This window comes from Culex quinquefasciatus, chromosome 3, assembly GCF_015732765.1.
Source record: "Culex quinquefasciatus strain JHB chromosome 3, VPISU_Cqui_1.0_pri_paternal, whole genome shotgun sequence".
NCBI lineage: Eukaryota > Metazoa > Arthropoda > Insecta > Diptera > Culicidae > Culex > Culex quinquefasciatus.
In genome coordinates, this window is record NC_051863.1 from 64,612,349 (window position 1) to 64,635,489 (window position 23,141).

At 38.0% G+C, this 23,141-nt stretch overlaps 2 protein-coding genes across 14 annotated transcripts in view; one reads left to right on the forward strand and one right to left on the reverse strand.

Moving 5' to 3' along the window:
* The window catches only part of LOC6054024 (ensconsin), a 160,453-nt gene extending 148,556 nt beyond the window's left edge, over positions 1 to 11,897 (reverse strand). For 4 of the 13 annotated variants that reach the window (XR_005278198.1, XR_005278197.1, XM_038259658.1 and 1 more), the window contains exon 1: positions 11,606 to 11,894. The gene's annotated coding sequence lies outside the window, so the exon portion shown is untranslated. Of the gene's footprint in view, positions 1 to 11,605 lie in introns of all 13 variants that reach the window. The other 9 variants (XM_038259647.1, XM_038259646.1, XM_038259648.1 and 6 more) reach the window with 6 other exon arrangements.
* Positions 33 to 520, forward strand: LOC6048848. The gene is made up of 2 exons (XM_038260844.1): positions 33 to 119; positions 178 to 520. The coding sequence occupies exons 1-2, from the start codon at positions 33 to 35 to the stop codon at positions 406 to 408; spliced, it is 318 nt and encodes a 105-aa protein (XP_038116772.1). The 3' UTR covers positions 409 to 520.
* Positions 11,898 to 23,141: the final 11,244 nt, after the last annotated feature.

A 23,141-nucleotide genomic window follows, 5' to 3' on the forward strand; every position in this document is an offset into this window, starting at 1 on the left:
TATTCATAGTTATGAACCATCCATCGGTTGCAATGTACATTATCGTAGCCGGTACGGCCATTATTAGTTCCTTGGAATGCTTCAGCCTGTGTTACCTGGTGGATTCTCTGAAGGATGTTGTAGGTTTGGGTGTTCTTTTCTACTCACACCTATTTTAATTCTTATTTCATTTTCCAGTTCGAATCGATCTCCCGACACATGTTCTACCTCTGTGCCCGGCTCCCTTACTCAAAGGATCACCACAATGATTACTTGGACATGCGGGTCACCCTGCAGATTATCGCGATGTGCTCCCGTAAGGCCGTTACGTTTGGATGCGCCGGAGTTTCCGAAATTTCGATTGCCGTTTTCACCGACATGCTCAACACTTGCTACTCGGTGTTTACGTTTCTGCGGAAGATGGTGTAAGGAAGCTGCCGCAAGCAGAACAACAGATTGAAAGATAAAGTTATCATATGTTTGTCATAAAAAGTAGGACGAAAAAGTAGCACAATAAAGATTCACTAGATTCACCAAAAAACTAGCTTCGCGATAATTTCTACCAGATTCTCAAAACAGTCCTGGAAGTGCCAGTTGTTCTTGTAATGAGTTTGTTCTGACATGCAAAGCTATACAATCGTTAAACTAGTACACCCAGAACTGGACATCGGCATACGTGAGGATAAAGAGCACGATTCGGTAGTAAAATGGTACTGTGTGCGGACTGAGAGGATAAATCCCGAAATTACCGAGAGTACTTTACTCATGGGTTCATCTTCAAAAAAAGTTCATCTATCAAAAAAAAAAAAAGTACCGGTACCGAGACTCGAACCCAAGACCTTCGGCATATTGAACCGTGCCTTTGCCGTATGGGCCACCATGGTTCGGTGCCTAAGTGGCGGTCATTCGTCCATATAAGCTACTCAATAGGATGAACTGTTCCAATGAACGAATGAACACACGAGAGGACTATACTCTCGCAAAATAGCACATTCCTCACGTTTCTTTTCGTGAGGACTATCCCCTCGTTCTATAACTTTGGGTGTAGAATTCAATGTACATCCCTACGATCGTCCCAAGTGTGGCGTAGTTGACGTGCGTACGTAAATAGCCCATTCAAAGCTGCGTTTTTATTACACTACTCAAGTTAACCTGAACCGTAGCACACGAACTCTTCAACAAAAGCCAACTCATCTTCGTACAATTTGCGTTCCCGTCGGTAACTTTTGACATTTTGGGGCTACAGAACGACCCTTTTCCGCGGGGTGATGCCCACCTTGATGAGGGTGAAGAAGTTATGTATGGGGAAATACACCAGCACTGTTGGCCATTGTGTTTACTTCGGCGTATAGAATTCCGGGGTGCTTGCTTCCGCAATTTTCCCGCTGACGGAAGAACAGAATGCCTCGAACCAGGTTTGATGAGGATCCTAAAATTAGGTTTACGCCTTTTTGTGCTGAGGTCATTCGCGATTGAGGAATCACGTTAAGAAGTTTGGATGTAATTTGTTAGAGAATCCAAAACGTGGCAGCCAGAAAAGGACTTATCTCCAGAATGACTGCATTCTATATCTCAACTACCAGAGGAATATTTTTCATCATTAATCATTTTAATCGAAGTAAGACATCCGCACCATTTTACAGTTTACGACTTGTGGACAATTTAAAGCAAGCACCACTTACTATTACTCAAGGAAGTTGACCAACACCCACTCAAAACCATTAAACTGCGAATAGTGAGCATTACAACAGGTTCAACAAAAACCCCTTCAAACTTTACGACACCACCAGAGAAGATCCTTTCGATACTGCCGCGATTCGCTCCGATACCCACTTTAGGGGGTCGTCGTGACACCGAAACCACCGACCCCGTCCAACACGCAACACTTGGCGTGCGTAACCTTGAGCAACATTTTAAAACACCTTAAAAATTAAGTGTTTGCCTACTTGGAAAAATCTGCCTAAAACAAAGAACGCGTCAATTAAAGGTAGTCTTCGTCCCCAGACTAGATGTGCCAATCGGCTTGACTTCCTCATGTTTCGCGTGCTTTTCGGAGGAGCCCCTTCACTTCAAATTTTACGGACTTTTGGTAGAAAATTCAAGCTGGTTTCAACCTTGACCAGGCCAGACTGATGTGCTTGGTGAACCAAGAACTGAGCCGCGCTGTTGGTTGGTGGTTAAAAATTGAAAGTAGACAGACTGTGGTCACTGCTGCAGGTTCTCATTAAAAAGGCACAACTTTAATTACCGTCGTTAATCATCACACTATCGCACATGTGACCGAGCAGCAAAGTGCTTTGGTTGAGCTGCGCGTTACAAAACGGTGTCCTGTCCTGCGTGATTTGTTCAACCTTAAGAGCTGGATCGATTTGCACATTCGCCGGAATCTTGCGTTCTTCGGAAGCTCAGGTAACCTCCGTCGAGGATAAAGTAATTTGTAGCATGAAGATGTTCAAAAATTTAAGCTTTTGAGCTTTGTGCAAAGTTCTTTGTCAAAGTGGTCATGTGTAACATAACCCCTGCATTATTTTTAATAAGCTATTCGTTCTTGGCTCTGTGGCGATCAACCCCTTTTTACACATCTACACACCAAGCAAAGTAGTAATGCAGTGTGTGTTAAAGGCCTGGGTGTACAATATTTTTTCCATTATTTTATGAAATTTTATGTAATATTACACCATGAAATATGTAGCTCATCAGTATGGGAATCGTACTTGACCGAAATGTCAAACTCCTATATGCGTTTACCCATCTTTATTCTTCATCGGTCTGATGGCCGAGCGGGCTAAGGCACCAGTCCTTATTGTTGGTACTAGATATGAATCCTGTCGGTTGCAACTTTTTTTTCGTGTTTACAAAAAATTGTACATGCAGTGTGTCATAAGTGTCTTTTTTGACTAAGGTTATGTGCATGCTTTTTCATGCGATTTTAAATGTGTAGTAGTGCTGAATATTTCACGATTATCAGAATTACATTTTTATTTTGTTTAAATAAAGTTAGGAGAGCAATTCTCTGAGATTTCAGTCATTCGTTTTTTTGTATTTTTTTAATACGGCTTAAACTTCTTTGGTACATTTGGAATGACCAAAGAAGCCATTTTGCATCATTAGTTTGTCCATATAATTTTCCATACAAATTTGGCAGCTGTCCAAACAAAAATGATGCATGAAAATTCAAAAGTCTTTATCTTTTGAAGGAATTTTTCGATCAATTTGGTGTCTTCGGCAAAGTTGTAGGTATGAATAAGGGCTACACTGCAAAAAAATTATACACAGTAAAAAAATAGTAATTTTTTATTTCACTTTTAGTCACTAAAACTTGATTTGCAAAAAAAAACACAATTTTTAATTTTTTTGTATATGTTTTAAAGGACATCAAATGCCAACTTTTCAGAAATTCAGACCGAGTTATGATTTTTTTAATTAATACTGATTTTTTTCAAAAAATCGAAACATTGGCCGCAAAAAATTTTCAACATCAATTTTCGATGTAAAATCAAATTGGCAATCAAAAAGTATTTCAGCGAAATTTTGATAAGGCCGATGCAAATATTTAAAAAAGTTTTTGTCCCTCGGCCCTGGCCGAGGTCAAGGGGGGGGCAAAAAAATAAAAAAATGTAAAAATTTAAATAACAAGCCATAGTCTTCACATTTAAATGAAAAAAGTGTTTTAAAATGCATTTTACACTAGTTCAGTTGTTTTGCAATCATTAGTTTTCAAAAAATCTAAGATCTGACAAAAACAAAAAATGTATCGAAAAAAAAGATTTTGCATCGACAATTTTCAAAAAATCTTAAGATTTTTTAATAAACCCAAACATGCTAAAAATGATTTTAAACGCAGAAGAATGTATTTTAATTTGATTTCAGCTGGTTGCACTTGAATTTTCATTGAAATTTTGAAGTTTATTGTAAAAATATTTTTTTTGCCCCCTGATTTTTCGGGCCATTTTTGAAGGGAGGGGGGGTGACAAAAACTTTTAAAAATATTTGTACCAGCCTAAAGTGCACCGAAGAAATTTTTTGAGCGATTTGGTGTTTTTGGCAAAGTTGTATGTATGGATAAGGACCACACTGAAAAAAAATTGGTGACTTTTAATTTCACTTTTTGTCACTAAAACTTGATTTGCTTAAAAACACTATTTTAATTTTTTTTTTTTTCATTTTCTGTTCTGTTTTAGGGGACATCAAATGTCAACTTTTCTGAAATTTTCAGAATGGGCAAAAAATCTTCGACCGAGTAGTGAATTTTGGAATCAATACTAATTTTTTCAAAAAATCGAAATACTGGTCGCAAAAAAATTTCAACCACATTTTTCGATGTAAAATTGAATTTGCAATCAAAAGTACTTTAGTGAAATTTTGATAAAGTATACCGTTTTCAAGTTATAGCCATTTTCAAGTAACTTTTTTAAAATTTGTCTCAGTTATTTATTTTTTAAAATTAGTGTCCATGTTTGACACCTTTGAAAAAATATTTTTGGAAAGCAGAGAAAATTCTCTATATTTAGCTTTTTTGAACTTTGTTGAAACCCTTAGTGCTGAGATATATTTAGCATAGCATTGGTGTCTACCCGTAGTTGCTACTCTGTTATTGACTAGGACCTCTGTGGACCACAGATGAAGAGTAGGAACCAATCATCACCACTACGCAACTTTCAAATGTCCCTATCATGCTAGCCAATCACAGCGCCGGCCACGACCAGTGGTAAGACACGGGGAAGTGGATAGGAGTTTTAGTCCGATACTTGAGTGATGAAGACCGCTAAATCGGCTGCGTCTCCGACAAAGTATCACGTGAGGTTTGAGGGTGTTAGTAAGACGGGTGTGAAGCCAGGATTCACCGTGGTAAGTGATGCGGCCGGTCAAATCTATTTATAGTCCTTAATTCTTCGTTTGTTCTTGGATTCATCTTGGAAGCTTTTCCAATTCGGTTCACCAAGCTTTTTGTGGTGAATTCTGGTCGTGTTGAAAGTTCAATATTCAGCTAACGAGTATGCAGCCGAGTAAGTTCTTGAATTCAACTTTGCATTCAATATTGCATTGTCTGTTCTATGGTTCTCAGATTCCCATCAAGTTTCTTGGATTCTTATAGCATTCTTAATCCTTCTAATCAACTAAACCTCGATAGTCTGGTGGTTAGCATTTTTGTCTGCTGACTCAAAGGACGGGGGATCGAACCCCGCCGCGAGCTAATGAATTTTTCGTTCATATTCAAGTGTTCAGAATTCCTTCTTTCCATAATTTCTCGATAGGAGCAGATGGGAATCGAACCCAGAACCTTCCGCTTACAAAGCGAACAGCGTAACCATTCAGCCACGCCAACCCCTCTTAGTGCTGAGATATATTTAGTGACAAAAAGTGAAATTAAAAATCGCCAATCAGTGTAGTCCTTATCCATATCTACAACTTTGCCAAAGACACCAAATCGATCAAAAAATTCCTTCAAAAGATACAGATTTTTGAATTTTCATAAATCATTTTTGTATGGACAGCTGCCAAATTTGTATGGAAAATTATATGGACAAACTATTGATGCAAAATTTGGGCATACCAAAGGCACCAAAAAAGTTTCAACTTGTAAATAAAATTAATAAAATAAAGACCGATTTCCTATTCCTGTTCAGGAGTGAAGTGATTTGCTGAAACTCGGAGGAAGGTTGAGACGTTTTCGGATTTTGATGAAATGACTCAACGGTAGTTCTTTTTCTGCTATTTGTTTTTTAAACTTTATTATTAATAATAATTTTGCATGACAATATGAAAACAAACAAATCTTTTGGTGCAAATACCACTCCCACTTTACACAACTCAACCAAGTGTTTAACAGCATTCTCTGCTTCTAGCGTGACACCCCGTCTTCAACCAAGCATTTGATTTTTCAAAATGACATACACATGCAAGCAACAATCATCATCCATCTCTACTCCAAAGAATCTCAACCCACGGTCGCGGTACAACTGTGTTAAAAAGGTACTTCGAACCCATCGCCGCCACTACACAAATTGAAGGTTCGCCAATTTATTGCCTCACTATCGGGCGCCCCTCGAGGGAGTAGCACCACCTTGACATTTTTGTACCAGCTAACCTCAAAACCCTTGTCTGTACGGTAGCTCGCAACGGTCTGATCGTGGTTTCTGCGATCTTCAGATCAGATGATTTACGATCCCTTTGACCCCCGCGGGACGACGCGCCGGTTCAACAACAACGACTTCAGTTCGGCCTCTCAGCTTGATCACCGCGCATATCCCAGTTGATCGAGTCGAGGAAAGTGGAAAAGATGTTGTTTTTCTGTTACAAAGTTTCCGCTCAACTGCACAAGAAAGGCCGACACTTTGGGTGGAGGCTTCAACGAGCGTTCGACGAAAGTGAAACGATGATGAGCTGTCAGATCCATGGGGAGGTGATAACAAGAGAAATTCCCGAACTAACACGTTCGATGCATTCCTCAACGCAGAACTCCGGCTGAACACGTGTCGATCCGGAGACTCTTGAAAATGTAGTAGACGACGAACCCCAATATTTGACCGACTACAAACCAGTTCTAGCTCAAAGTGAAGAAGGCAGAACTCCGCAGGTCAACGAATCCATTATCAGCTGTCAGAGCTGGGCACATTTTACCACCCCTTCTTCTTCGAAATCACTGTGTTTCTTCAACAACACCGAGGTTCGTCGCTTCGCGCGCAAATCTTCTCGATAGGGCAATCTCTCTAGAGCGCGCGGGTGCGCGCGCGCGCAGGGCGGGTTTTCTCCTAATCAAATCAGCAATTCGAAATTCAACTGGGGGGCTTTCTTTTCCACTCGGTGGGCAGCAGCCGGCTGCCCTCACAAAACACGCACAAATTTCAACCATTTCGAACATGAGTTCGAACGCGCGCGCTTGATTGATTTCTCGCGCGAGAGAGTTCGCTCGAACAAAACTTGGACCGTTTTCACTTCATCACTAAACACTTTTTCGTTGAAATCCACAGCGGTCCCTCCCCGCTTCTGGTTGCTGCGCTTAACTAATTTAGTTAAAACTTTTAAATCATCTTCTCGCCATTAAGGCGCGTGGATCATCCGACCAAAAACAAACACCGAACGCGATGTCTGCTCGCTGCACGTGGATTTAAGGTTTCACTTGTTTCACGACTGATGAAATGGTCAGTTTTGGCGTTGCGTTGTGGAGCTGGCTGGAGATGGGAGGTTTCGCACAGAAATGGCATTACAGAAAAGGCTTCAGGGAGGTAGATGTGGGTTATTTAACCTGGGAAAGTACGGGTAAGATTCGGGGAAGCCCTTATTAGGATCTGCCCGAATTTGCAGCCGGAAATTGCAAAAGGATTTCGTAACTATAGCTGACGCAATGATGACGTTGGGATTTTAACGTGGATGTGGAAAGCCTCTTACAAGTTGTGTCATTTCGAAAATTACAACAAAAAGTTGCTGAAATAAAAATTTGCCTTTTCGACCTAAAAACGGTTGTTGCTTATCTTACATTTATGTGGTTCAAATTTCACCAAACAAAAAGCCTATATCTCTTAGCAAAATTTTCAGATTTCCATAAAAAAAACTTTCAGATATCAATCTTTTAATCCCAACTTCAAATTAATTCTAAATTCTTTCTAGCTTTGCAAAGAATGACATTTTCAGGAGTCAATAATTTCATAAAATTTCACCATTCGATTCCGGAAAGATAAAAGAAAATGTCATGAGCAGTGATAGCAGTGAAGGGGAGTTGACATACACTATGAAAAATATTTGCAACTTTTAACATAAAATTCGAGTCTACGACCCCATTTCAGTAAATAGTCGATTAGCTGTTGATTGTTTTCAATATTTCATTACCGCCATTTTGGCTGCCATCAAGGAATTGAAACATTCTAAATCACTTTAAGGTAGTTTCGTTCGACTAAAGCGTTTGGTACGGTATGTCCACGCATCCGTCCTCCCATATAGATTCTGTGAAATGTGATCCACTCTCGGATCCTTTCTGCGGTAAACATGGTGCAGTAGGGCTGGCCGCTTTAATGTTTGTAGTACATTTTTGAATGTATTGTAATTATAAATATTGTCAAGAAAAGTGCTTAGGGCAAAATCTACAAATACTTTTCAGCATGCTTTCATCGGACTGTCTTTATAAATAATGAATTGATAATAAGGGGAAATATACCCATTTTAATCACTCTAAACCGTTCAACCAATTCTCATCACTTTTGCCGTTTTCCTCTATCAAATCAATATTTTCAGATGTATCAACAATGGAGAGTTGCTTGCTCACTTTTATTTGAGCTATTTATTAATTTGGAACAGTCAAAAACACTTTATGAAAGCTGTAATTCATGATCAAAGTGCTGATACGACGATAATACAAATAGGCTGATGCACAAAAATATTTTTTTTAAATTTTAGCTCTAATTAAAACAAGCATGATTTTGAAAATAGTCCAATTTTTTTTCTATAGTTTAACTTACTTATTTTAAATCTCGTCCGGCTTTTCGCTTTAAAAAAAAACACATAAATTTTCTTAGGCCTTGAAATTTTAAAATTGATCACTTCTTCAATGCTCGAACAACGCCGAGGTTTTTTAATCTTAAAAACCATGTAAATTTCCTATAAACAAATAAAAAATCTTCGAAAGGTTACATCTTATGTGTCAGAACAAAATTTAAACCTTTTAAAGAAAAAAAATTACATCCTAAAAGAGGAAATATTACACTATAATAATTTAAACCAAAATACAAAAATTTTCACATTAGAACAATACTTATGTAATTATGCATCAATCAATTAATAATCAAAACTTATAATTAAGTGTTAATTGTAAATTTTCCCTAAATAAGAGAAAAGGCTCAATTTTTCCTACTCTTTGAGGCAAGGCTACACTGTAAAAAAATGGTGGGTCACATCTGGGAATAGTGACAGATGGCAGATTATGTTTAAAAAAAAGTGTAATTTTATATTAGGTCAAATTTTCAGCTTTTGTGGAGCTACTAATTTTTACACATTATTCTAGGTAACTCCCAGAAGAGGTAACACTCAACTAACAACATTTTCAGCCTTCCAAAAATCTACTTTTGTTTACTGTGTACAGAGCAAAAAATGGTAACATTTAATCTTGGAATGATGATAGATTGTAAGTCAGAAAAATGTGTAATATGACAACATGGACTGCACAGTAAAAAAAAATCATGGGATCTTTTTTTTCAGAAAAAAATAGTAATTTTACCTCTTTGCTGGTGTAATGTTACCTTTTCAGTCTAAATTGAGGCAAAATTACATCATACACAGTAAAAAAAATCTGTGTAAAATCGCATGCAAAAGCATGCACATCACCTTTGTGAGCGAAAGCATGTAATATTGTATGCGAAAAAGTGTACATAAAAAGCATGTACAAAAGGAAAATAAATAAATTTTGTACACCCCAAAAATAACATCAATCTGTTGAGAGTTATATCTAGATTACCAAGTCCGCGCCCCAACCATCTCGGCTATCTCGCCGCTGTGAAGTTAGCTGGATCAACACCGATGTAGCTGTATGTTCCCCATACATCGTATGCAGCTAATTCAGTATACGACGTACGGAAAACCTACTGGTACATCGGCATTGGACACATCATCTACAAGACGGTGAGATAACCGAGACGGTTGGGGCGCGGACTTGGTAATCGGGATATGACTCTCAACAGATTGATGTTATTTTTGGGGTGTGCAACATTAATTTATTTTTCTTTTGTACATGCTTATTATGTACACGTTTTCGCATACAATATTACATGCTTTTGCTCACAAAGGTGATGTGCATGCTTTTGCATGCGATTTTACCATCGGATTTTTTGCTGTGTAAAAGAGCTAAAATTCAACCTTCCAAATTTACACATTTTTTTTACTGTGTGGTGAAATTTTCACCAGTTCAAGCAAACACTGTAAATGGACCATTTGAAATGAGCAGGATAGACTGTTGTTTACAAATCCACATTTGCCCATTTACATTGTTTAGCATAATACAATTCAATTCAATTCATTTTATTTACCGAAATAACAATTTTACAACTTGTGTGAATGGCTGGTTCATAGAGATTTGGTGTTTCTTGCAACTATTTCCTTTTCATTAACCGCTTGGTAACAGAAGCTTCGAACTTCCAAAAGTAAGCTTTTTTGTGCTGTGTATACTCCTGCTCGAGCTCGAAGACGATGTATGAAATATTTTTCAAAAGAAGTTCCAATAAGTACACAGTAAAAAAAGGTAAGTATGCCAGAAAAAAAATGTATTTTTGTCTCTGAAAATATTTAATTTTACCACTTTTTTGGTGTAATGTCCCTTTTTCAGTCTAAATTGCGTTAAAATTACACCATAAAAGTGATAATATAGAAGCTTCCAAAACAACACCTTACAAAATTTACACAACTTTTTGCTGTATAGCTCAAAAGTCAAAAAAGTGATTTCAAGAACCGTAATATTACACATTGTTAGAAAGGTAATTGAAAACCCTTTCCAACAAAACAAAAAGTTTGCAAATCTGGCACCCCTGTCCCAAGTTATGGTCACTTAGGTGAAATTGACATCTTTTGAGGACGAATCTTAGTTGAACCATGTCTGGTACAACTGATTTTCCAAAGAGTTCATAAACAATTTTCGATCAGGAGTTATGATATAGGAGGATTAATCTAGTTTCCACACATATTTTAAAATTGCATTTAAACCTACAGCAGCATTTTAAACAAAGAAACATTAAAAAAAATACATTGCTAAGGTCAATGCAAATGAGTTGAAGTGTTTGTCCACAAATCTATGCCACCTAATTCAAGCTATAAATTCACTCCCAATTCATTTCCAAACCGAAACCGGGACCATCTCCAACAATCTCCCCCCACAACAATTAGCACCGATTTCGCAGAAATCGGTTGCCAACTGCACCGCACACTCATTGCGTGCATTTTCAGAGTACGCCTCCTCCACGCTCTCCTCCGTGCTCGAATAATTGTTAAACATTAATTTCAATTTGCAAATATTTATCCACTCTTCATCTTCTGCCGACCCCGCGTGCCTCTCTGTTACTAAGTAGTGATTCCCACCGTTTTTCTTCTTCTTCTTCTTGCATCTATTATGCTATCTTCAACCAGTTTTCTTCTTCTTTCTCATCTTCACTCGCAGCTTTGCTTATCTTTTCTGCACCAGTTTATGCACGATTTGTGTTGTTTTATGAAGAGAGGCACGCTTACGTCGCTTAGTTGTTTTGACTTTTGCTTAATCTGTCTGCCGCTTCTTCTTGTCGCTTCGTTTTCTTTTGCATCGTCTTCTTCCTGAACGCCTTCACGATCGCAGCAAAAAAAACGACGACGACGACGACGACCACTCTTCAATCTAATTACAATAATAAAGCACTGCTCAACACACTTACACACGCACAAGTTGGATTAGAGCACTTTTTGATGCGGTGTGTTATCCTAGTATGGTTCTACTTTGCATGTATTTAAGGCTGTTGATGACTTTGTGTGGTTTTGGTTGTTGATGTTGCTGATTACGGCAGGTGGGCGGTTTGCAAATCAACCAACAACAAAGCTCGCACAAACACACCCTCACATTCACACAAGTGATTGGTTTGTTGGTTTAAATTGCAAATTACGTTACGAATTCGATAACCACCTTCGTTTTCCAATAAATTGTATTCGTGTGTCAAACACGATGCATCGCGTCGCTAATGATATGCAACACACACACACACTCATACAAAAATCCACTTGATCGCTCGAGCAATTTAGAGCTAATTGCGCGTGACTCGCTTGTTTTGCTGTGTGTTGTTGTGCGACGGTTTCTCTTATCACAAGACCGTCTACGCGTGTGACTCAGACAGGGAGCGCGCGCGATCGCGATTCCGAAACTAAACTAAAACGAAGACGACGAACGACACAAGTCTGTTACGAGCAACTGTTAACGATGTACTAAATCACATTTTATCCAAGACGTCGTCGAGAGGTGCGGCGGCGGCGCCCGTTGAACGTACGAAGATCTCCGGCCATGCTTACAACGGCTCACACTACTACTAGTGGCAACAACAACAACAACAAGAAAAAGTTACACAAGTGAGAAACTATCCACCGCTGGAGAAGATGTGTGAGCGCTCTCATCTCTGCACAGACTCTCTCTCCTTTTAAGTTTATGTACACACGACGCATGGTAATGTTTTTATTGTAAATCCATTCAACCACGTACAAGTCGGTACACCATGAAAAAATCTTCGTGTAATCTTACATGCAAAAGCATGCAACTCAAACTCTTCAAAGTGCAACTTAAATTCGTTCCGCAAAAAAAGTTACACCGATTTTCACTGTGATTTCCCTCCTTCATCTCATGTGGGATTAAAACGTTGCATCTAAAGCTCACACACAAAGGGAGAGAGATGCATTCAGCATGCCACAACACTATAAGAAGAGTCACCACGCCGGTGGAGAAGCCCTGCCGGAAAGTGAGACCGTGCACGAACACGCGAAAGAGAAACTTTCGTGAGTCGCGAGCGCGAGCGAACGGGGTTTGGTTTGAGAGCGAGAGAAGAGCGAATAAAAACGTGTGTTTTTTTTACTCGCTCGCTTCGTGTAATATTTTTTTATATTAAAAAGAGAGTGGGAGAGCGATGCCGGTGTCGGGTTACTAAATACACGCAGACTTTTTGGAGGCGAGCAGTGAGTGTGTGTGTTTGTGGATTATAATGGAGAAATGTGTCACTCCTTATTTGGTTGAGTATTCAAATTTTCGATGCCGGCGAAAGCAGAAATGATTTAATTAGTTAGAACGATACAGAAAATTGAGTTCATTGCGTCCTCAAAGGTCGTTACACGGAATGAGAACGAAGAAGTAGACTAGCAGTTGAAAAATGAAAATAACAAATGGCATACGATTCTTGAAATTCTCTTTCTAACAAAAGGAATTGTTTCATAGTCTGTACTCCGAACTCCGAAAAGTTATATTTCATAAAGACTCGATTATCTGAAGGACATGAAAATATTTTTTCGTTGACTAATTTGTGATCGTCGAGCTGAGTGACCGCTATGCTATTCTAAACTGATTTAGTTTTGTTAATTTAAGATTGCGGTTAAAATGGCAGTTATGAAATATTAGGAAAATGTATTTAGTAATTTAATGAAGCAATGATAATTTAATTTTGTAATAAGTTATACACCCAAAACTGGCAGCGCTAGTACGAGAGAATGATGGTCTCGAGTCGAGAGAATAGTGGTACCATTCACGGACGCAGAGAACACAGCTCGAGATGGGCGATAGAACTATTCTCTCGAGGTTCATTTGCAAAAAAAGTTCATCCGTCAAACAAAAAACCAAAAGTGTCGACAACGGGAATCGAATCAGAGACCTTTGACAAACCAATCCAATGACTTGGCTGCCTCGGCCACCACAGCTTGGTGACCATGGAGAAGTCAGAAGTCGATGTATGACACTTGTTGGAGATTTATTGATTCAACTAACGAATGAACTCATTTGTTATGATGGTGTGAGTTGGTACCATTATTCTATCGATTCTGGCATTCAATAAATTTTGAGAGAACGATTATCTTGATTCTGAATTTTGGGTGAACGCATAGGAATTCAGTTTAAATCATTTTTTACTGATTGTACTTTAAAGTTTCATAGAAATTTCGGTGTTTTTTTTTAATTACTCCGTTTTTGAAGAGGAGAAAACATAAACAATGTAAAATATTTGCAACTGCCCTATCAGAAGATAAATCTCGCTTACTTTTTCAAAAGGTCCTATGTACATAGGAAACCCATGGCGCAAGCTCAAATTAAGGTCTATACAAATTTGATTTGACAAAACCCTAAGTCAAGCTATAAATTCACTCCCGATCCACTTTCAAACTGAAACCCGGACCATCTCCAACAATCTCCCCCCACAACAATTAGCACCGATTTCGCAGAAATTTGTTGCCAACTGCACCGCACACTCATTGCATGTATTTTCAGATTAAAAGCAAAACAATACATAGGAAACCCATGGCGCATTGGTAGTTTTGAAAAAGTAATCTAGAAATATAAACAAAACTTCTGATAATCGGGGCTTCGAATAATCGAGTCTGGACTGCAATGCCACCTAATAGTCAAATTTGATTATGTGGAGGTCAATAAGACTGTTGTAGTGCGTCCATCCCGGGGATTCCCGGGACAAAAATCCCGGGATTTTCCCTAAACCGGGAATTCCCGAATCCCGGGATTTTTTTTATATTTTGTCCCGTTGATAAAAAACAATTTTTGGTCTGGAAACTCAGATTTGGTTGTGGAAATAGATGAACAGTTAAATACTTAGTAATCGAAATAGTAGTTTATGCAACAAGTGGCAAAAAGAGGATTTTTTCAGCACGAGTCGTACATTTATCCAACGAGGTTCACCGAGTTGGATAAATACGAAGAGTGCTGAAAAAATCAAGTTTTGCAACGAGTTCCATACATCATTTTTTGCAATTCCAAAAAACACACATGAGTGAAATTTTATGTCGAATTTTCATGTATTTTGTCAATAAATCGTTTAAAACAAAAAAAAATTTTGAAAAGTGTTACTTTTCGAAACAAGTGCTGAAATGTTCAACTTTTCAGCACCCATTTGAGTGCTGAAAAGTAGAACTTTTCAGCATTTATTTTGAAAAGTGTTGCTATTCGATTCTGTTATTTTTGATACAGAAAAGTACACAGAAAAAAATATTCCTGTAAATTTACATTATTTATCATGTACCAAAAGGTATCATGATAAATGATGTATATTTACATTAGGTTCATTGGAAATTTACACTAGATTCATTGGAAATTTACATTAGTTTTGAAAATTTACATTAGTTTTGGAATTTACATTACTTTTGGAATTTACATTAGTTCAAATCAACTAATTCTGATTGGCCAATGGGAATAAGAAGCTCGACTTGGATTGCAGTAGGAAAGGGGTGTGGCCTATGTTCTATTTTAAAATGGTTGAAGCGGGCAGCAAAAGGAAAATCTGATTTTAAAAGATGTTTCACAGGTAGGGGACGCTTTCTCGTCGACGGCCAAGTGGAATAATGCTGGACTGGAATCGAACGGACGACGGGTAGGATGTTCGGTGTTACTGCTGCTACCCGCTGCCGACTGAGCCATCTTCGCATTTTATAAACGAGCGGCTAAAGCATCAACTTGTTCAGGTCGAGGCTCAGGCAGTGGGCAAGTGAAATATGAGAGCGATAGAAAGAGAACCAAATATAACTATTTTTAGTTCGGGTAGTCAACGTTTGGCAGAAATACATTGGATATATGATTTACATTAAATAGGAATTTACAGGAAGCCGAACACGGGTAGAATTCCATCAGATTTGAGTTTCCATGCTCAACGTTTCCATTCTATTCATGATTTACATTAGATTTAGATTTACATTGGAGTAATTTCCATGACTTTTTACTCTTTACATCATATTTCAACATTACATTGAGTGAGTTTACATAAGAAACAGTAATTACGTGCTGTGTAAATTTACATATTTTTTTCTGTGTAGGCTATTTCGTCGTTCATGAATGACAGGAAAAGTAAGTAGTTTCACGACGGAATTGCAAAAAGAATTTTAAAGCATTAGCAAATTTGTATTCACATATCAGCATTTATTTGGCTTATAAGGGGAAAATATTAAAATTTAAATTTAAGGGTCCGCAAATGCCTAGCGCTTTAAATACTTTCCATTAAATTTTATTTATTTTATAAATATTTACTAAACTTGAAAAAAATAATTATTTTTCATCAAACATCGGCATCTGGAGCAAATTGGGACAATAGTAACGACTTTAGACAGCTGTTTAAGCCAAGATTTTTTGCATAATGTTCTGATTTTTTAAATAAACAAAACAATTAGTACACCAATTTTCAAATTTATTGCTCTAAAATATCTTGTACCTATTCAGACTGCAGTCCCGATTACCCCAGTTGGCGGTAGTGGTTTAATGATAATTTGTAAAATATGTTTTATGTAAAACATGAAATTATAAACTTTTCTAAAACTTTACATTGGATAGTATCATTTTATTTGTTTTCGTTTCTTTTTTTTAAGTTCAATGAATTTTTTAAGCATTTGAAGTCATTTCATAAGAAAAATAAAAGAAATGATTAAGAATTTTTAAATGCACGGAAAAATATCAACTCTCGAAATCGTGAATTAAATTCACGAATGCGAGAACCACGAAGGAATATATTCACGTTTATAGTGCAAATGCACCATTCGTGAACCTAATTCACGATTAGGAGAATTGATTTTTTTCTGTGTGATGTATCTTTTCTAAATTCAGCCTTAACTTTTCACAACTCATTACAAGCTAGGACATAAGTTAATCGCAAAGCAAACAACTTCAAAACTCTTTATCACGACAGACGACAACTACACCTCTGTTTGTCTTTTTTATCACCTTCCCTTGACGTGTCGCGACCGAGCAAAACTAAAAACAAAACACGAGCGCTGGCTTTCCTCGCTCATTTACTCTCGCTCTCGCTCTCTCTCTCTCGCTCTCCCTAACAAGTACTTGAGTTGGTTACAACGTGGCCAAATGTAAACACACATTTGCATTCCGATGCGAACAGTGTGCTTGATTAAGGTTACGCTTGTAACGCTTATTATAACAATCAACAGTAATGAAATTTTGAAGCGTTTTTATTTTTATTTTCAGTTCTCTTTGATCTAATTCCAAAACAGTACCGAAAAGTATATCGTTTCGATACAAGTGTCGAAAAGTAGAATTTTTCAGCACTCAGTTAGATTATTTTTCGCAATGTAAAGTAGGTCGTTTCGTCATACGAGAAAGTCAGGAAAAGTGAAGAGTCTTACAACGGACTTGCAAAAATTAATGTTGAATTGCGTTCAAAATTTGTTTCTAAAACAACGCCAATTCTTCTCGTTTTCAAATCGTTCGTAATCGTTCCCTAAAAGGGGACTGTCTAGCCAGTTCATGTCTCCCAAAGAGGCATTTTATTTCTCCTGCAGACTAAACTAACATACATCGAGCAGTGTCGTTACAAGATGCACCGGAAAGTTGGTGCAGACAAATTAATCAAATAAACGAGGAAATAAAAGTGGATTTACACAGAATGAATGTGTCGCACGGGGGAAACTCTAACGATAGATGCTGGTGGCTTTTATGGGTTTTACAGCAGAATTTTATTCAAAGTAATGATTTTAGAAAATCGTTCATGGGTGCAGAGTGGAAGAAAGTAAAATTCGTTTCTGTCAAAAATCTGTGTTTAAAAATTCCGAAATATTTAATTTAAAAAAAAAATCAAATTATTCGCTCTACAGCATTGCCTTGGCGTTCTCGATTGCGAGATTCCTACTCGAAACTAGGTGTCCGAAGGCTTGATTGTCGAGGCAATTACAAACCTCTACACCTTAGCTTCCATCCACCCCGGGATTCGAACTGATGACCTTTGGATTGTTAGTCAAACTACCAGCGACTCCACCGAGGCACCGAGACCCAGAGAGACGACTCCTACACCTGGACTGAGCTATCGACCTAACCTCAAGGTTAGACCGGGGCAAACATTTACTTCCCCGTCCGACAGAAGGCGTGACCAGACAAATCTCGTCTCGAAAAACGCTACCGGGACCGTCTGGGATCGAACCCAGGCCGATTGGATGAGAGGCAGCCACGCTTACCCCTTTACCACGGGTCCCAAAAATTAAATAATTTAAATTGATTTAGATGGACTTTTTCACGAAATTTTGAGGAATTCTACAATATTTTGTGATTTACAATGTGATCAAGTTTGCTGCCACTTACGAGTCTTTGAATTCGATGATACATACCTGGAAACAAAAGAGATAAGTTTTTATTAGTATTGTACAATCAACAATTGTTACGTTTTATTGCATTGTATTTTTTTAACCAATTTTTAATGTTAATTCAAGGTAACAATTCAAGAGGGTATTTTATCTTATTTGGTCTAATCTAGCCAATGTTTCGAAGGGATTCTGGAGAAAACCTTAGGTTAGATTACGCCTAACCTTTTGGTCATTGATTAACATTTATAGTGCGCCAGTGCATTGAAACAACACACACGTTTAAGCGGCAAGCTCTACTGCCTGAAGTTTACCGCAGAGATGATTCGGTGAAGTGAGTTGAGTTTGAGCATGGAGTGTACAAATTGATTGAATAGTTTAAGAGTATTTTCTTCCAATTAGGTATACGAACGATAAGTATGACGTTATTTACTTTCAAATCATCACACATGGTTCCACCTTGATCGATTCTATCCAGGCATTCTTCCCCAACCGTAGATAATCCACCCCTCGTTTGCTGAGAGAGTGTTCTCCGCAAAAATGACACATTCGCTGTGCCCAAGTACAGCCATAGTAAAGATTCCAAGGTGAGCATTTCTTTTCCAAAAGACCAGCTCATGTCCATGTAGGAAACTCATCCCTCCGTGCCTACATCGCGACCTATTTCAAGAATTGCTCATCCATTCGGATCGATTGGACGACGACGTTCGATTCGCTCAAGATCCGCGAAGGTAATTAGTGCTGACCATCTTCTTCACCACCACTACAGAACAACATTCCATCACGTCCACGTCCTCCGTCCAGCCAGCGTCAACACAACACAAAGAAGTTGTTGCAGTTTGCACACCATCGACCGTGAAGATCAGCTTGGCGCGCGATAATTACCGTTGCGCAGCAGGTTCTTCCCCCAACAAAGAGGTGTCCGGTACGCCGTACAAGGACATCATTCCCGCGACGGCTGGACTGGACCTGGGACAAGAATCCGAGCAATGCCGGTACCGTGTTCCGTCGTCATCGTCGCAAGAAAAAACCTTAGAGAAAGTGGTTCAGATTGTCACAGCCGTTTGAGGCATTTCGCCGAATGGGTCATTTGATCGAAATCGGGTTTTTCGTGGAAAAAAAAGATTGATCTTGATCTCCAAAAAGTGGCCACTTTACCAAAATGACATTCACCGAATGCTAGACTATTCGTCAGGAGACAAGTTTAATCATAAGTCCATTTCACCGAAAGGTCGTTTTACCGAAAGAGAGAGAGAAAAGCACAAAAAATCTTCACTCAATTAGAACGTTCTCATAGATTTTCTTCGGTGAATTGACCCACAACACCTCTCGAGGACCTTACCGATCGTCAAGTTCAATGTCTTGCGCAACGATGGCGTTCGTCTTTGCGATTTTGGGTGCCCCCCCCCCCCTCCGTCACAGTTTCGGTTGGGTGACTCCGGCCGCGGGTCTTCGACCAAATTGTCCACCGGGTGGAGCCGCCAAGGTTGTTGGCGAGGTGGATCATGACGAATGAGTTGTCTTCTGGGCGAACAATTCGCGAACACCGCACTGAAGGTGGCAATTATTGCGCAGGTGAGCCAGCCAGGTCACGATTTTGCGCAACTTTATTTCTGGTGAACGAGGGCGAGAATCAATCGCCGGGATGTGTGTGCGTGTGTTGTCTGCTCAACGAGCAGAAAGTCGTAAAGCTAATGCGTTTTGGTAAACGTTTTCTAATGATTTGGCTTGTAGTGAATTGATTTTGCTTTTGAAATCAAAATATGTTGCTGTTGGCGGAAGTTTGTTGTAAAATTTTGGCAAATATTTTAACCATTTTTTTGGTGGCATCCAGGTGTTGCACACTCTCAATGAATCAAAGCTGGTAGCAGTTATTAAAAATGTCGTCATTATAAATTCTTGCCGCTGAATGCAGTCATTGCCGCGAATGATTCATTCCTTTGTTCGCTAGACAGGCATGACTTGCGGGGGATGTCCAATACGATATTGATGTTGATTATCTAGATGTTTTCATCAAATAAAAGAAAACTACAAGTTGCAACATGCCTGACTATGCTTATTTTTGTGAATTTAAGTGAAATATAGCTTGTCGTATCGCTAGAAGAAGTCCTTCCAGTGTCATCAACGCTTGGATGGCAGCCGACGGTAGAGCGTGTTAAGTAAGCCTGTGTAATAAGCCTGTACAGACAAAATTTTAGTTTGATTTTGCACAGCACTCTGTCCTATGAATTCAAATCCGAAATAGGTTTCTTATATATTAAAACCGAACTATGCGGGAATCATACCTTTTTGTTGAAAAGTACACCATGTACTTCCGAGTGCTTCGCAAAAACAATCTTTTTACAGTAAAATCGCTGTTTCTCGCCAATAGTTCATTTTAGTTTGAGGTTTACATTGATTATTATGTCAAATTGTCCGGGGAACACGATGGTGATAAAATAAAAAAAATATAAGGAATTGGTCAAAATTGAATTTTTAATACTTAAAACGTTAAAATAGAATATTAGGGGGCATTTAAGGGTTAACATTTTATTTTTATCGAATTCCTTGAACCATTTATCATAAAATGCAACCTGTAGAAAGTCTTCTTCTCAAATAGTTGCAAAATTATGATTGAAAAAGAAGTTTTTTTAGAAAATCGTCAAAAAAAAGAGGGTGGTGCCAAAAATAGAGGGATGACCCAATCAGCACCAAACTTTGGATTTCTGTTAACTATCGATAGATGAACGTTTCCTCCAAGTTTGGTTCAAATCGGTGAAGGTCGAGTCCAAAAGTGTACCCAGCTGGAATGACCTGGAATTTTGTTTTTTTATTGATTGATTTTCAATATCTTCAAAAAGAAATATGTTCACAAATATTTGCATAAATTAGTTTATTTTTTTATAATTTTAACGCTGAATTTTAATTATTTTGCGTGAAATTCAAAGTATGGCAAAAAACGTAAACGAACAATGTCATGGAAAATTTTGATGACTGGACGTCAAAATATCGAGACTGTCTTTGTCAAAAGACGAATTATCGAATTGTGGAAAAAAATTTATATGTAAGAAAAACGTTACTTAATCCACCTTTAGATGGTTGGTGTCTTCCTCACATTCATATAGTGATTACATTCAGTCAGAATTTCATCTCCCTCCAATCTTTCATCAGATTTCAACGGTTTCATCAGTATATCTAAGATCCGGCCTCTGATAAGTGTTAAATTGCTTGCTTGATTGCCCCCATCCCAGTTGCATGACAGATCCGGAAAATATTTTCATCAAAATATCTTAGTTCCGGCCTCTAAGCTGAATAAATAACACTTAATTATTTAAAACTTTTGATAGAATTGTCAGATCTTCAATGTTAGAAAAGTCTTTTGAATACCTTTTTGAAAATATATACACCCAACTGGCAGTCGCATGATTGTGATGCATGGCGGCATGAAAGTATATCAGAATCTGCATGAAATCTATCCTCATGCATTTTTTGCGATATAAGGGTATGACATTTTTGCCCGTTACCGACAATTATCGACATTACCGACGGCTTTTTGGTTGTATTTCACAAAAAAACCTTAACATAACGAGGAATGAACCACCAACTTCTTGGTTGTTGATCCGACACGCTAACACCGCGCCATGGACGCTTGATGAAATGTGAGTAAAAGAGCACCAACATATTCTTCTCTTTGGAGTGTTGCTCGGGGTCGGGCCAGCCTTATATGTGTTGGTGAGAACAGCAGATCGCTGAAATGTTTACACGCGGGCAAAAATGATCTACGGGCTTGCTGCAAAAAATGTTATAAAATATGACATTTTCTGCAGCAAATCCAATGTTGCAGATTTTGAGATATATTTTTCCTTTGGGTGTAGCATGACGGATTTTCTAACTAAAACAATCCTTTCTACAATCTTCCGGACTCTTCTCAAAATGGTTTTTAGCATAACTTTTGAAGTATTTTACCAAACATCTAATATTCAAAAGGGTTTTATGGGACCCAAAGACGGATCGAATGAAACCAGAATGGACAAAATCGGTTCAGCCAATGCCGAGATAATTGAGTGACATTTTTTCGGTGCATTTGTTCAGTTTTTGATTCTGAGTTGATAGGATCTAACGTCATGATTCGAATTCCCGGACGCTTCGAAACCCGGACACCTCATCATGTTTTATCAATGATTTGGATATAAGTTAGCATTATGAATGTCAAAACTGTATTATTTGATGAATTCCAACATCAACTTTCATTTTAAGTTTGTTTGAACGCTGTAGTTAATGTCAAAACAATTAAATAAAATAAAATTATAAGATTGCCAAAAATGCGAAACATTTCACGTGAAATATTTCATAGGCGTCCGAAGCACCGGGAAGGCAAAGCAGAAATTTATGGTTTTGATTTCCTTAAATTCAAGCAAATTTGTATATAAAATATCAATTGTTTTGATGTTAACAGTTTATTTGAGACTTTAAGAATGCCATTAACTAACATTTCAGTCCAAATTTGTGCGAATCATTAGCAAAAATGAGTGTCCGGAATTCGAAGCAAAAGTGTCCGGATTTCGAATCAGCTTTTATCAGTGTCCCAGATTCGAAGCACAACAAGTCATTTGAATAATATGCATGCATTCTCTTAAAACTGACTGTTAATACTACATCCTGATGATATTTCTTCATTTCCAACTTACTACATGATTTTTTGTCAGCTAAAACGAAAATGATATGCTACTAAGTGTCCGGATTTCGAATCATGACGTTAATCAGGAAGTTTTTTTTAGGAAGGAAGTTATTTTTTCAAGTGATTTTATATCCTTTCCTCAGTAAGGTGAAGATTGTAAAAAGTATTGCACAGTGTTTAGAATGAAAAATTAAGTGGAATAAATTGATAACTCCTTTTTTTGACGTCCTAGGCAAATGGTGTCTTCGGAAGAGTTGCTGTACTTGATAAGGGCTATATTTTGAAGTTATTGACATACAGGGTGACGACCTTCCAGGGTGTCAACGAAAAACTAACTTTGTTGGATGACGTTGTAGGGCTTTGATGTCTTCGGCAAAGTTGTAGAGGAGAAAATTACATGGAAGTTTGTTGAAGGCGTCTACTCGAGATATACACCATTTTTGCAAAAATGGTCAAAAAAGCGCTTTTTTGGTGATAACTCAAAATGTTAGCATTTTAGCGGCCTACTATGTTCTGAAGAGTTGTTTATGACATAAAATTACACATCTTTGCCAAAGACAGCAAAATGTTTTGAGCCTTTATTGAGGAGTTATAACCATCTTTAAGTGATTTTGAGCATATTTTCAAGTTGCTATGTTTTCAAAATGGCGCTTTTTGGCGCAAAACCGAACAATGCACCTTAAAGTACACACTTTCAACTACATGCCAAAAATGTTTCAGCCGAATAAAAAAAAAAGGA

Excerpts from the sequence above, each read along its gene's own strand:
- LOC6048848 (XM_038260844.1), top strand. The coding sequence starts at position 33 with ATGTACATTATCGTAGCCGGTACGGCCATTATTAGTTCCTTGGAATGC. Across the intron at positions 120-177 it reads TGGATTCTCTGAAGGATGTT|TTCGAATCGATCTCCCGACA; the intron begins GTAGGTTTGGGT and ends TTCATTTTCCAG.